This window comes from Perca flavescens, chromosome 24, assembly GCF_004354835.1.
Source record: "Perca flavescens isolate YP-PL-M2 chromosome 24, PFLA_1.0, whole genome shotgun sequence".
In the NCBI taxonomy this organism is placed as follows: Eukaryota; Metazoa; Chordata; class Actinopteri; order Perciformes; family Percidae; genus Perca; species Perca flavescens.
Genome location: NC_041354.1, coordinates 10454160 through 10468785, shown reverse-complemented (window position 1 = coordinate 10468785; position 14626 = coordinate 10454160). Strand labels below are relative to the sequence as shown.

The following is a 14626-nucleotide window of genomic DNA, read 5'->3' as shown; positions in this document are numbered from 1 at the left end:
CCCATTAGCAATGATGCTAGCAAACAGTCTTGGGACTGCAAACAGCATTTTTCTTTGTTTGAAACAAAACATAATAGAGGATCATTTGTTTCTGTACTGTGCCTTTAAGAATTTGAACTTTGTCTCTTATTTCCGTTGTTTTAATTGCCATAATACGTACATACGTGGCTACAAGTATTGGCCAACTGTGACAAAAAGTGTATTTAATGTCATGTATGGGTTTAAACGTGTTTTTCTTTATTTATATTTGGAAGGAAACAAACTAGGCTTGAACTAAATCAAACCTTGGCAAAAAAAATAAAAACCAATCAAAAACTGCGATGAGAAAACTCAAAGCAAGTTCTTATCTGTTTATTGGAGTTCAAATTCGTCGGAAGGTCTCTGATGAGCTGATTCCCAAAAGCATAATACCACTGCAACCATATTTATAGATTATTTTGATATACGCTCACCCTGAATGACTTAAATAGGTTAAAAAAAGACATTACTTTTGTCTTATTCAAAAGAGAAGCTTTACTAGCCAGTGAGCAGAGATGACAACAGTGGTTTTATGCTTTTGGCAAACCAAGTCCTACTAATTGACCTATATGTCACTTATATCTAGAGCTCTGGTTTGAGCTTGAGTTTAAGTTTCTCAAAGGCATCTTGTCACTAATTGTTGGGTCACATTATGTCAGTTACAGAGCCACAGAGAGAGAGAGTTTGGCATTTGTGGGCAGCAGCAGTCATTTTATGTTAATACTCTTACCATTCAGACATGTAGTTTGCATGTGGCAGAAGTCTTTGGTATCTTCCATTGAGCATCGCATAAATGTTTCCAAGCATAGCAATAATTTCAAGGTCCGTGCTCCCGGATAATATTGGCCAAAATAAAATCTTTTCACAGTACGACAATTATCTATGCTATGAACTAGGAAAGGATATTGTGACCATATCCAGCAGTGATGTGAGCAATGCTACAACATTTTTACAGTGTAGACCTTAAAACCCCTACATGGCTGCTGCTGAAAAACAACCGTTAACCAAATGTTATTGGTGGCTGTTCAGCTGACTCTTAGTGCCACCATGCTTTGGGAAACAGGCTCCGCTTCCACCACAAACATTGAAACCCTTGTTTGCCAAAAGCTTCTTTCAGGGGGGATACACAACTTAAAGGCTTAAGAGTTAAAAAATTTCTCGCTCACTCTATCCTGGAGAGTTACATGAAGAGTCTTCTCTAAAATAAATCATTCCAGTTTATTTGTTAGGTTAAGATCTGTTGGGGTCGGGGACAAAAGTAAAGACTTGGATAATCTAGCCTAACCCATTTCACAGCAGGGACAGCACAGTGTGTCCATAGGACAGGCATTGCTTACTTGGATCATGTGTTGGAGGTTTGAGATTTTCCCCAAACTGTGCCTGCACCTTGTGATTAGTTCACGTGTGACGCCATCTTCTTTATTCAGATTTGAGCACTTCTCTCTTACACACCAAATATAACTATGTAGCTTGTGCTTAAGATTTGCATACACTCCCATTCTTACTATTCATTCAACACATACAAGCCTATTATGTTCTATTCCTCTATGCTACTTCTGTCTATGTCAGGCTGGTGTGTGCTGCACTTTGGCTAGCACTTAAGCTCTGCTACGAATGTTAAAGACACCTAGCACATAGCACCATAAGATACAGTGCCGATAAAGTGTGCTTGTGGAAAAGTGGCACAACAGAACTGAAAATATTTGGCTACAACATGTAAGAAGATCACATGATTTAAATTTTTTTGGTGATGTAATCAATGCCTGATCCCTGGTTAGCCCTGCTGTGAAACCAGACATCCATGTTTCATCCCTGATTGAACTTCTAAAAGGAATTCCACTGTACATTTGGACGGTTCAGTGGTAAAAGTCCAATCCCCCCACTGTGTTAATTAGCAGCAGAATAAGACAAAAAATCCTCTGTTGCTACCTGGTGGGAAAATTGTTAATTTACATCAGGGTCTTAATTGTTTTTGTTTACATGAACATCTTTAGTGAAGTTAAATATAGATTAAATGTAAATAGTGCAACTCTTCTTCACACAAAAGAGAAGAATCTCCACTGAAAAAGAATGTGAATTACAAGTGAAAAACCACTTGTGTAGAAAATCACGTTTGATCACTCGACGTCGGACCAGGCAGTGTCTGGTAAGCTGAGCTGAGTGGGCAATTTGAACATGGTCGGCAGATTTAATTCTTTAGAGATATCATTTACAGAAAATACGTGTTTACACATGCCAAAACCTAAAACGGGAATTGATTTACAAATGAATGCTCACGAGGCAGATTCCCTCAAATTGCCCACTGGCTTTGACAAATGACAAGGCGGGACCAAGACAATAAAACATATGCAAGTGTTGTTGTGTTTTGGTCAAGGAGTTAAAAATTCCCAGCAAATGGATACAATTCTACAGCAGGCTTTAGTTATGTTAGAACTCAGATTTTTCCCATCATCTATGATTTTTTAGACCATTTCTTTTTTAATCGGAGGTCGTGTTTGTGTCGATCAATTTCCCTCGAGTACAGTTAGTAGGGGAGTTTCGGGAAACTAGTTGGCTTTGACATCATTTTTTTTAAGAGTTTCAGGCTGAGTAATGCTGGAGGACTCAGGATTCAAGCAGAAAGTGCTATACTATATCTCACTAAACCCGTTTCACCTTCTAGTGGTTAAAATGAGGGGCTATGTACAAGGACAGTTGATGTAGAATGCAATGTTGGAAACAAAAATGTAACCACCATTTCCAACTGCTCCCCATGACCACTTTTTAGTAAATTAGTAAGTTTGCATTATCTTTCAGCTGTGTCAGATTAACTGTCTTTGTAGCACAGAGCATTGTCTTGTCGCCATTGTTCAACTTGCAGTCAAATTCAGGCTAAACTACTATAAACACCAGTTACAACTGCGATTTTAATTGTTGACCAGAACTGTGTTTGAGGTGTCCCAATAGATGATTTTAGCACCATTTTCTGAGGCCATGATATTAAAATGCCACATTTTTTTATTTCTCCGGCAGCAATGGTGGATAGCCTCCATCTTAGAGAGAGCTGTTGCTTCTCCGTATGAAGGAATAACCAGCAGGAAGATAAAATTCAGTAACGGCACAATAAGTTAAGTTGAAGATAGCATTGCAAATGACAATCCGTTATGAAGGATTTGCTTAGGTCAAAACAGTCTTTACTCAGCAACACAACTCTTGTTAATAGTCTTTGGGGACACCTTTACAGATACAAGTTTTCTTGTCGGTCTTGTTGGCAGTTGTTTCATAACTGTACAATTTTAAACAATGAGGAGACAGATCTGCACAGGCAACAGAAGACTGAAGCTCGTTACCTTCCAGTTGAATATACACTCTCGGATTTTGTTACAGTGTACCTTTTTTAAATATTGACTGAATAGCACAGTTATGTCTGACTGAATTGTCAACTGACAGTCCTATTCCCTGTGTGAGAGGAGATGGCTGTTGCCAACCAGAAACTTGTGCAGTCTCTTGTGTTTTAGTAATAATGCAAAGTATGCTTAAATGCTGTTCTTGCTGCCTAAATTCAAAGGCATACCTTTTTTTTCAGAAGGACATCCAGTGAGAGGCAAAGCCACTAGAATGAATCTGGTTCAGTGTAGACATTGCTGTGCCTTCTAACAGCCACTAGGGGGCAGATAGAATAACTGTAAATAGAGGAAGGAACACCTGCGCATTTCACATGCTGTGATTTAAAAAAATGCTTGGAATTGCTGATATAATACAAGATATGAGCTAATTGTTGACTGCTGATAGTGCAGATAGGAATGTGAGTTTTACAGCAGGGAGTCATGGAAGGTAAAATTTCAGACTACCTTTTCATCTTGTTTGTAGAGCAATCTTGTCTAGTAGTGTTGTTCAGAATACGCGAATATATATGCAATTTAGTGTTTTTCTAGGGCAGACAGATCCTATCTGTCAGCTGTAATTACCATTGAACTGTGTTGGAGCAACACGTTACTACCACCGTGCCCCAAACACCCCCCCCTCCCCCCATCCCACCCTGTCAAAATGCCCCCTGGGTACTGAACTTCTGCAGTAAGTGCAATAGAGCTCAACTACTTGTGGCTTGCTTTCCCTTTTGCTGTCACTGAAATTCTCTGCATGAGTTTTGTTAGGGCCGTTTTCTGTCTGTGCACTGTTTAGGGCGAGAGCAGAAACTGGCACAAGTGAAATCAGCGTGTGCACGGTGCCTTGAGGTGACTGAATCACTGATTCACTTAAGACTGAAATGTGTTGGTTAGGGCTGGGTATTTTTTCAATACAGATGAAAAATCCAAACCTTTTCATAAAGGATTCCTTTAATAGTAGAAATATAGAAACGAATGCATGCAGTAGGAGTGGGTATGCATGTGGCGTCACTGTACCACACTCATTCCCCACCCCCACCCCCCACCCCCATAATGGCAAGTGTTGAGCGTAGCGGGGTGCGTTAAAGCATTGCTGCAAAAGTGTCAACGTTTAAGAGCTGTTGTGCAATTGATGACGTAAACAGATTCAGAAACAATTCATTCAGGAGTTAGCATGCTTTGTTAGCATTTAGCTGTGTGTGTCTCTTGCAGTTAGTCTTGTTCAAGTTAGTTGTTTGCCATAGCGGGTCGGTTTTTACACTTCAGTAGTTTGGGAATCATGTAAATAAATCCAAACCCTCTTTAGTAAGTGAGCTTAAATGTAACGTTTGTTTGGATCCCCAGCTTTACTAATCAAAAGTAGACTATGCTCAGTTAAAATCCTCGGAAAGAAAAGTTCTCATTTGAAAAATCCAGCACTTTAGTTTTTGTTTTTTGAATATTTTAAAGACCTTTTTGATGCCTTACATTTTAAGGGTGATACCCAGCCCTAATGGAGAAGATATTGAAGTTTGTTACACTGTACATAGCATTACCATGGCAACAGACGCCCTGACACTGATGGTGTCACCATGGCAAATGATGTTGCGTCACTAAGGTAACTAACTTCCCAGCAGGAGTGCTTTGATTGTCCGTGAACAATTTATGGTGCTATGCTCCCATTGCTGCGGCCTGCAGGCCCCTCTGTTGTAGAAATCCCATCGAGTTTTACAGGAAATACTTCAGTTACTTAGTTTAGTGTTCAACTAAAGTCTTCTGTAGTACATGACCTTCAAAACCTCCGAGAGGTACGAAGGAGTGAGTGTTTGAAGTGTAGCACAGCCAGGTGTCAAAAAGAAGAGGTGTGTGTGTGTGTGTGTGTGTGTGTGTGTGTGTGTGTGTGTGTGTGTGTGTGTGTGTGTGTGTGTGTGTGTGTGTGTGTGTGTGTGTGTGTGTGTGTGTGTGTGTGTGTGTGTGTGTGTGTGTGTGTGTGTGTGTGTGTGTGTGTGTGTGTGTGTGTGTGGGTGTGTGGGTGTGTGTGTGTGTGTGGTGTGTGTGTGGTGTGTGTGTGTGTGTGTGTGTGTGGTATAGAAAGGTTCTTCCAGATATGACAGGTTTTCTTTTTTTTTTTTTGGACCAGGTGGAGTTGTAGTGAACAGCAACCGTAGGAATCTGCTGTTTGCACACAAGAGTTCTCGAGTCTACTTTCGCTGCTAGTTTGTGTAATTTATCAAGCATTTTTGAGAAATATTTATTTTTATAAGCCTAATACAAAAGTTGATATTTTACAAAGTGACTTGACCAAAAGACAGTAAACAAAAACACTGGCACTTGAATGTTGAATGTCATTGGTATGAGTGAAAATTTCTATTTTTCTGGGGTAGTGTGAGCTTTTTAATGTTAAGGATGCAACATGTAGGGATTTCTCTTTTAAATATGTCACCGTAACAACTTGTGATTATGTGCAAAATGTCACTGGTGCCAAAACTGATTCAAATCATCTCTCAGAAATCCCAATACACCAGTTCTCTGTCTAAGGCCAATACAAAGCAACCCATGCTGCTTGCACATCTTTTCGTGTTTAACCGGACTGTTTTTGCTGAACAAGTCCCCGCCTCAGAACAGTGCAGTTGTGCGTCTTCACATGCACTTTACATTTTCTGAAAGTTTGAACTGGCTTTTGTCTAAGCAAAATTGGACCTTGAATATCTCTCTGAAAGACAGGAGTTATCTTACGAGGTGGCAGTCCTTTGTTCTTATTAGAAGAAATATTTTGTTGAAAACACTAACTTGTACTCCCCACTTGCCATAACAGGGCTCTTCCATTTTTGGTCAAATAGAATAATGCGTAAAGATGTGCACGTGGAGTCACACGAGGCCACAGGGTGACACACTGACAGTTTGATTACAGTTAATGCGACTGTGACATATTACAAGAAACAATCCTACATAAAGTCACATTGGACTCAGTATCAGATCCATAAACCCGTTCGTGCGACAGGTTCCATTGCCAATACTGATAATCAACCATAAACAGCCATTTTAATTGGCAAACAAAATTTGAGACAACACCACCATATATGCCAAGGTTTGGATTAAAAAAAATAATAATTAACAAACGTTAACAATCAAAGACCATTTTGTAAAAAAAAGAAAAGAAACACGCAGTACAAAAAACAAGTGTCCAGATTCTCTCCAAGTCAGATGTTGTTTTTTTGTTTTTTTTCCATTTGAGTCTTTACACTTTTCCTTCCCGTTAATACCCTTGTTGTGAATGTCTGGCAAGTGGTGATCTTTAAAGTCTTCATAACACAGAATTAACTGTGGTTCTATTGCTATGTTGTTGTGATTTGCATCTTTGCAGGCACCTGTGTGTTGAGTGATAATGCTCATACATATAGGGGAGCGTCTGGCCAATCAGAAATGGGGGAGAGATGCCCTGATGACATACATTCAGGTGTCTTTTACATGACTTTTTTTTTTGCTTAACTTGCAGCTGATCCATAGGAGTTTAACATCTTTTAGCTGCAGACATTCTGCAGTTATACAGAAACAAATTTGTCCATCAACAGTAGCCTTAATGGACCAGAATGCAATGCGGCCCCAGCAAAGCCACTATCAGTGACATTTCAAAGATATGGTAGTATTAATACACGTAGGTGAATGATCACACTTCACTTCTTGGGTGCCATGAACTAAATTCATGGAAACAAATTGGGGACACCAAATAAAATGCAACACTGCAGCTTTATTTTACTTTCAATTTTATAACCCTAGAGGGTTATTACAAAAGAAGTGTTGTCATATTTAGGAATGATTGCTGTTTAGTGACTGAATTGAAATATGATAAAGCCCAGTGTTGTCGCCATTGCTCACTGGCCAGACCCCTCAATGTGAACACACTGCACCTCCAGCCTGGTAGTTAGTATTTGCTTTATGTATTAGTTTAGCAGTTGTGCACGAAGAGGAGCACTGCACGAAGAAGAAAAAAAAACAGTGCATCTATTCTGATTTTACCACAAATAAAGGTTTTGATTTGCAAATGTAAAGTGTTTTGATCCATTTCTTCTTCTAATGTGTGTTTTAGATTTTAAATATTTGAGAAAAGCATGTCAAACACTTTGAAGTTATTAAATAATCAAGTTTATTTGCAGTTAAATACTGGACAAAGTGAAAAACCTCTCAATGTGTATAAAACAAATGACAGATGAATTGAATTTGAGTTCCCTTCTCATCCTTTCATTATAAGTCCACTGCTATAACAAAATCAAAGAATCTTTATTTGATAAAATAATGCTTGTGCTGTAAAAGACTAAACTTACATTTGGAATGTAAAGTTGCACCTACAGTTGCTAAAACTTGCTACCCAACCTTGCTGAATGTTAGCAGGAGCTAGTGTGTTTACATGCACTTAAGCAACTGATTTACAGTAACTGTTACTTGAGTGCATGTAAATGCAATACTTATGTCTTATCTGTTCTGAGCCGATCAACACTAGAACATTTGGTCGTTGGATTTTACGAGCCACCTGCTTAATTTGAGTCCTACCCTGTGGATGTTCATGAATGTGCACATTCCCCAGTCATTCAAAAATGTCACTGTACATTCAGGATCTGTGTGATGCTTGTCGTCATAAGCTATGCTGAATCCGTAATTAATATCAAAATAAAGTGCACTCATTTCCAGGTGTAACTTTTGCTTTGGTTGAAGGGAGGCTCTGCCTTCCTATTGTCTAGCACTTCAGGTAAACTATTCTAACTATACTATAAAGCGAGACTGAGTTATATCGTCTTCATTATTTGTAAGTTTTGAGGTAAATTGGCCGTGTCATGAAATCATTTGTAGATAAGTCACTGCTTTGGGTCTCTTTTCACTCTGCATTTTCAAGCTGGCTTCGGATTTGTTCTTGGTCCTCTCTTGCATCTGACCAGAAGTCTGGGTGGACTTGGTACCATTTGACTAAAACGCAAAACACAGGAATTAATAGCACACATTATAAAGAGGGAACCAATTTTGGCTAAAATTCGCACCTTTTGTGGATTAGGGCTTTAATGTATGGAGGGATTTAAGGGCCATAACTAAATAAATAAATGTACAATTTTATAATTAAATGTCTAAATGTGTATACAGTGGGGGAAATAAGTATTTGACCCCTTGCTGATTTTGCAGGTTTGCCCACTTACAAAGAATGCAAAAATCTACAATTTTAATCATATGTACATTCTAACAGTGAAAGACAGAATCCCAAAGAAAATTCCAGAAAATCACATCATATGAATTTATTAAAATTGATAACCATCTGATGAGGAAAAACAAGTATTTGACCCCCTGGACAAACAGCATGTTAATATTTTGTAGAAAAGCCATTATTGGCCAGCACAGATGTCAAACGGTTTTTATAGTTGGTGACAAGGTTTGTGCACATTTCGGCAGGGATGTTGGCCCACTCCTCCCTGCAGACAGCCTCCAAATCATTCAGGTTCCGAGGTTGTCGCATGGCAACTCGAATTTTAAGCTCCCTCCAAAGATTTTTAATCGGATTCAGGTCTGGAGACTGGCTAGGCCACTCCAGAACCTTGATGTGCTGCTTCTTCTTCAGCCACTCTTTTGTTGCTTTGGCGGTGTGCTTAGGGTCGTTGTCGTGCTGAAACACCCATCCTCGACCCATCTTCAGCTCTCTCACTGAGGGAAGGAGATGTCGGTCCAGAATTCCACGATACATGGCCCCGTCCATCCTCCCCTCAATACGATGGAGTTGTCCCGTCCCCTTGGCTGAAAAGCACCCCAAAGCATGATGTTGCCACCACCATGCTTGACGGTGGGGATGGTGTTCTTTGGGTTGTACTCGGTGTTCTTTGCCCTCCAAACACGACGAGTTGAGTTGAGGCCAAAAAGTTCTATTTTGGTCTCATCTGACCACATCACCTTCTTCCAGGCCTCTTCTGAGTCGTCCAGGTGGTGAATGGCGAACTTCATGCGGGCCTGTACATGTTTCTTCTTGAGCAGGGGGACCTTGCGTGCGCTGCAGGATTTCAATCCATGACGGCGTAGTGTGTTACCAACCGTTTCTTTTGTAACTGTGGTCCCAGCTGCCTTCAGTTGATTCATCAGTTCCCCCCTTGTGGTTTTGGGATGATTCCTCACCGTTCGCATGATCAGGGACACCCCACGAGGCAAGATCTTGTGTGGAGGCCCAGACCGAGGGAGGTTGGCGGTGGTGTGGTGCTTCTTCCATTTCCTGATAACTGCACCGACAGTTGATCTTTTCTCTCCAAGTTGCTTTCCGATTCTCTTGTAGCCCATCCCAGCCTTGTGCAGATCAACAATCTTGTCCCTGATGTCCGTAGAAAGCTCTTTGGTCTTGCCCATGGTGGTGATGTTGGATGCCAGTTGTTTGGGTGTTGACAGGTGTCTTTTATACAGGTAACGAGGTGAGGCAGGTGTATTTGATGTAGATAATTGGTTCGGATTGGGGCTGTGTCTTAAAGAAAGACTAACTGGCTTGTAGGAGCCAGAATACTTGCTGTTTGTCCAGGGGGTCAAATACTTGTTTTTCCTCATCAGATGGTTATCAATTTTAATAAATTCATATGATGTGATTTTCTGGAACTTTCTTTGGGATTCTGTCTTTCACTGTTAGAATGTACATATGAATAAAATTGTAGATTGTTGCATTCTTTGTAAGTGGGCAAACCTGCAAAATCAGCAAGGGGTCAAATACTTATTTCCCCCACTGTATATTTATACTTTCATTCATGAAGTTGACCAATTTATTTTGTTCCCTGCGGTTACGCTATGGGTAAATAAAAGTATAAAATATATCCTCATCTAGACATTTAATTCTATAAGTATACATTTATTTATTTAGTTATGGCCCGTAAATCCCTCCATGTTAATGTGCTGGCCTTATCGGCTCACTTTCTATCTCCAGAGGCGTGTTTGTGTGTTACTGTACCCGTCTGTCTGATGCCTTCAGCCCAGGACACCTCTGCTCTCCAGCCTAGCTGCTGCAGCTTCTCACATGTGATGGGGTAGCGCAGGTCCACATGCGGCCTATAGAGCAGAGGTCAAAGGTCACTTTGCTCACTGTCCTCAGATCCATAAAAACAAATGTGTGACTTGTCGAACTGGCCTATCACAGGTGTGATATTTTAGGTGAGGACTAATGCGAAGTTGATTTTCTAAAAGATTGGATATATTTTCTTTGGAAATATTTGTTTGCTGATGTTACAGTCATACAGTAGTGTTAGTATTACCAGTAACAATTCACCATAATCAGAACCTCTTAAATATATTATTCATTTTTGAAACTGCACTAGGTTACTCACCTGTCTGGCACAAACTCGAGCCAATCTTTTACCTCAGAGTCGGGCACTTTCTTGACCTAAAAGACACAAAAACACTTGAGTTTTCTGAACATCTGCTACTTTCCGCTATATGTTTGAATTAGGAGCACAGTTCCCTAAACCCACCATCTTAACAAGTTCCCTGGCCAGTTGCATGATGGGAATCTCACAGCTTGTGCCCATGTTGTAGATTTCTCCCACGATCCCTTTCTCCAGAACCAACAGAAATGCGTTGATGGCGTCATCGACAAACAGGAAATGGCGGGATTTAGGCAGGGTTCCCTGGATGGTGCTGCGACAGAGCGGAGAAAGAGGAACCGAAATCTGAAGCTAGATTTAGTCGGTCTTGTTTTTCTGTTAATGTCAAACAAATACTGAAGCTGGTCTCTCAGTAAAACCTTTTCAAAGTAAAGTTCAAAGAAACCTACCATTTCTTGTTCCTCTGCAAGAGGGTGAGAAACCTCGGAATGACCTGAAAGATCAAGAAGAGAGTTGGTTTTAAAAGTCAGTTGGAAGCAGAGAATATCTTTTATCGCTGTAAGAAGAGCTTAAATAAAGTGACTGATCACTGCGCTAGTTCTCCTGTTTAACTAGTGCGTTTAAAACCTGCAAAATCTGCATTTTCAACTAAAGATTAAGTGGTTCACACTTAGTAAAAAAATACCTTTTATTACACTGCAAAGATCTTGTAGACGGCCAATTTTGGATCCAAAATTTTAAATTGTAAAAATGGACCAATCAGTGATCCAAGATCTTAAAGGAAGTTTGGGTGCTGTACCTTCTCAGTGTACTGCCTGGGCCCGTAGATGTTGTTGCTCCTGGTAATGATGATAGGAAACTGGTAACAGATACACAGAGCACTATTTAACATACAAAGAACTGTGAGGAACAAAACCTGGATTACTGTATCGGTTTAAAGATCCAAATTAGCATAACTGGCAAACACAGTGTAGTTGTAAAAACAAAAAGGCCCATCGCAATTTCCACAAGCCCAAGGTGATGCTAGGAAATTGCTTGTCTGACCAACAGTCAAAAACCAAAAGACAATTAAATTAAAACTTAAGTGCGTAACTTTTTGATGTTACTGAACGTCCGTTACACTGAAGCCATTAGCAAATGAGTTTCTACAACGCTGATTGAGACCATCAGCTCCACACAGCTCTCTCTGGATTTGCACTCTAGCTTTAATATCACGCAAGGCAAAGATAGGCAGCAAATTTACACAATTTAGAAGCTAAAATTAGGCAAGTTTTGGCATTTCTTGCTTTCGATTATCATGTGGCAAAATGCTATAACATGGGGGGAGGAGGGGAATCCAGTGCTAAAACTTTACGATAAAGGTCTTAAAAACCTCATGTCATTTAGAAGCTACTACCCTGCCTGAGTGTGAGTGTGTGTGTACCTTAAATTTGTCCCAGTAGGATTGGACCAGGTACTCAGCAGCTGCTTTAGTGGCAGAATATGGGTTAGAGGGCCTCACTGGACTGCTCTCATCAAACACCTACAGAAAACAAACAACCCAATATCCAAATCACTAACTATAAACTCCACATACCATATCTCCCCCCCTCCCCCCAACAATCTATCAACTAAATCACTATTCACTGACCTGGTCCAGACTGGCTCCGTACACTTCATCAGTGCTGACGTAGATAAAGCGCTGTGGCTGGTGTCGGGACTGATGGGCGGCTCCCAGTAAAACTCTGGTCCCATCAATGTTAACACGCTGGAAACTAGACGGACTTTCAAACGACCTCTCTGAGTCGGGGGAAAAAAAGGACTATGGTATCAGAGGCTGATTATTAATAGAGCCGTAGGTTACGAGTGTAACCTCAGTTTGAACGAACTGCTGCTCACCGACGTGTGTTTGGGCCGCCAGGTGAAAGATCACGTCGATGTTTTCTGTGTTGAAAATGTGATTAACCAGCCGTGAGTTGCACACGTCTCCCTGGTTAAAGAAAGGACAGTTACACTACTAGTTATTGTAATAGTACAAATGTCACTGTTCCCCTTAATGGGCCTAAACTAAACCTGTTGTTACTGCCTGCAGCTCCATGTTCTTCTATAGACTGACTCACCCTGATAAAGGTGTAGTTGGCTCTGTCTTCAACACTCTCCAGACTCCTGGGGCTGCAGCAGTAATCCAACTAGAAGAGATCAGACAGTGAGAAATGCAAACAGTACATACAGCATACTGAGATATGTACACACCTATTTATTCGTTCATCAATTTGTGGACAAGGACAGTGTCCGCGCTACCACACACCAGAGAAGACTTACATTATCGAGGTTGATAATTCTCCAGTCTGGGTGCCTGTTCACCAGCGAACATACAAGATGGGAGCCACTGGAGAGAGATGGGGAGGTGGAAATACATTTACGGCTTTCCTTGAGTAAAAGTACTAATACCGCACGGTTACAAGTAAAAGTCCTGCATTGAAAATGTTACTTAAGTAAAAGTATGAAAGTATGTGTGTGTGCAAAAATCTCAATTTTTTTTTTAAAGTAACTTGTAACAAAAGCTGTCAGATTAATCTAGTGGAGTAAAAAGTACAATATTTCTCTCTGAAATGTAGTGGACTAGAAGTAGAATGTAGCATGAAAGGAAAGGAAAGTAAAGTACAAGTGCCTAAAATTTGTACTTGAGTAAATGTGTTTAGTTGCATTCCACCACTGCAAAACACTTACTCAAGTGCTGTACTTAAGCTCAATTTGGAGGTACTTGAGTATTTTAATTTTCTGCTTCTGTATATTTCTACATTAGAGGGAAATGTACTATTTGACAGCTATAGAAGATAAAAAAAAAAACATAGTTACTACAAAGTTTTTGCACACCAGAAAGCCTTATTGACACTGCTGATCACAAAAAACACAAGTATAATAAGCATATTAAAGTAATACAGTGTACAGTAAATACAATCACCCAGTAGTATATGAAACTGGCAGAATCATGTCCAACACAGTAAACTACTGCTTATAGGCCACTAATCACTAATAAATCCAATATTATAATACATGCCGTATTTAGAAGCTGAACTGAACTCTGTGTAGCCCACTGTAATGTACAGTAGTGTTTGAGAAATCATCAACAAAAACAGAAATGATTGAGGAAAAAACGGGGATAGTTAGGCTTTAGGGGTCGTGGTGTAACGTTAGTGACGTTAACGAACTGAAGAGCGAGAGAGTTCCCTATAACGATTACTCGTTATGGATAACTTTAAGTCATACATTTATCATCATCAGTTTGAATTCATTACATTAACTCACATGAATCCAGAGCCTCCAGTCACCAGAACAGTCCTGTTGAAGTCCATCTTCTGGTCATCACAACACTGAACACCGGCAGCTTTCTATTCACCTTAAGGACTCCTTCAGATATAATAATGACATATTAATCGCTTTTACTCCATTATCGAGCCTGCTAGCTAACAGGTAGCACGTCTCTATTTGCCTAACACTTCCATGAAGATACGGTGTGTGATTTGCGACAGTCACCGGCCGTTTTACGGCAGTGTTGACACGTTGAAAAGGGGCGGGATATTTATCTATTTTAGAGTGGTTTCTGCTCTCTAATTGGTTTTGCTACATGACGAAAAGAAATACGCGCCTTTTGATTGTATGAAACCCAAATCAATCAAACTGTCAACAGTGCCGATTTGACAAGGCAACAGTGTCAAGTGAGTTTCAATGAATATGTAACGTCCGAAAAAATATTTTCAAAGTAAAAGTGTTTGATACACATACGGTTCAAATCGTATTACCAGGCTACCTAAAAAAAAAAGTCAAGTCGTGTATTACTGCTTAAATCCTCATACTAAACCATTAAGCATAGTTTCAGAAAATACACTGATGTTATGCAATTCGATGTACTATTACAGTCCATCATATATTTAGTTTAATCCCAAATTGAATATAAAA

The 14626-nt window shown here is 40.0% G+C and overlaps 1 protein-coding gene across 1 annotated transcript; it reads right to left on the bottom strand.

Moving 5' to 3' along the window:
- Positions 1–7495: 7495 nt before the first annotated feature.
- Positions 7496–14208, bottom strand: tgds (TDP-glucose 4,6-dehydratase). Its single transcript, XM_028572188.1, has 12 exons — positions 13976–14208; positions 12989–13055; positions 12787–12855; positions 12566–12656; positions 12318–12466; positions 12111–12209; positions 11487–11546; positions 11137–11180; positions 10835–11000; positions 10691–10746; positions 10318–10415; positions 7496–8321 (listed from the first exon to the last, which is right to left on the bottom strand). Exons 1-12 carry the CDS (start codon positions 14020–14022, stop codon positions 8233–8235), a joined length of 1035 nt encoding a protein of 344 aa, XP_028427989.1. The 5' UTR covers positions 14023–14208; the 3' UTR covers positions 7496–8232.
- Between the last annotated feature and the right edge of the window lie 418 nt (positions 14209–14626).

Excerpts from the sequence above, each read along its gene's own strand:
- tgds (XM_028572188.1), bottom strand. The coding sequence starts at position 14,022 with ATGGACTTCAACAGGACTGTTCTGGTGACTGGAGGCTCTGGATTCAT. Across the intron at positions 13,056-13,975 it reads ACTGGAGGCTCTGGATTCAT|TGGCTCCCATCTTGTATGTT; the intron begins GTGAGTTAATGT and ends ATCTCTCTCCAG. Across the intron at positions 12,467-12,565 it reads GGCGGCCCAAACACACGTCG|AGAGGTCGTTTGAAAGTCCG; the intron begins GTGAGCAGCAGT and ends CCCCCGACTCAG.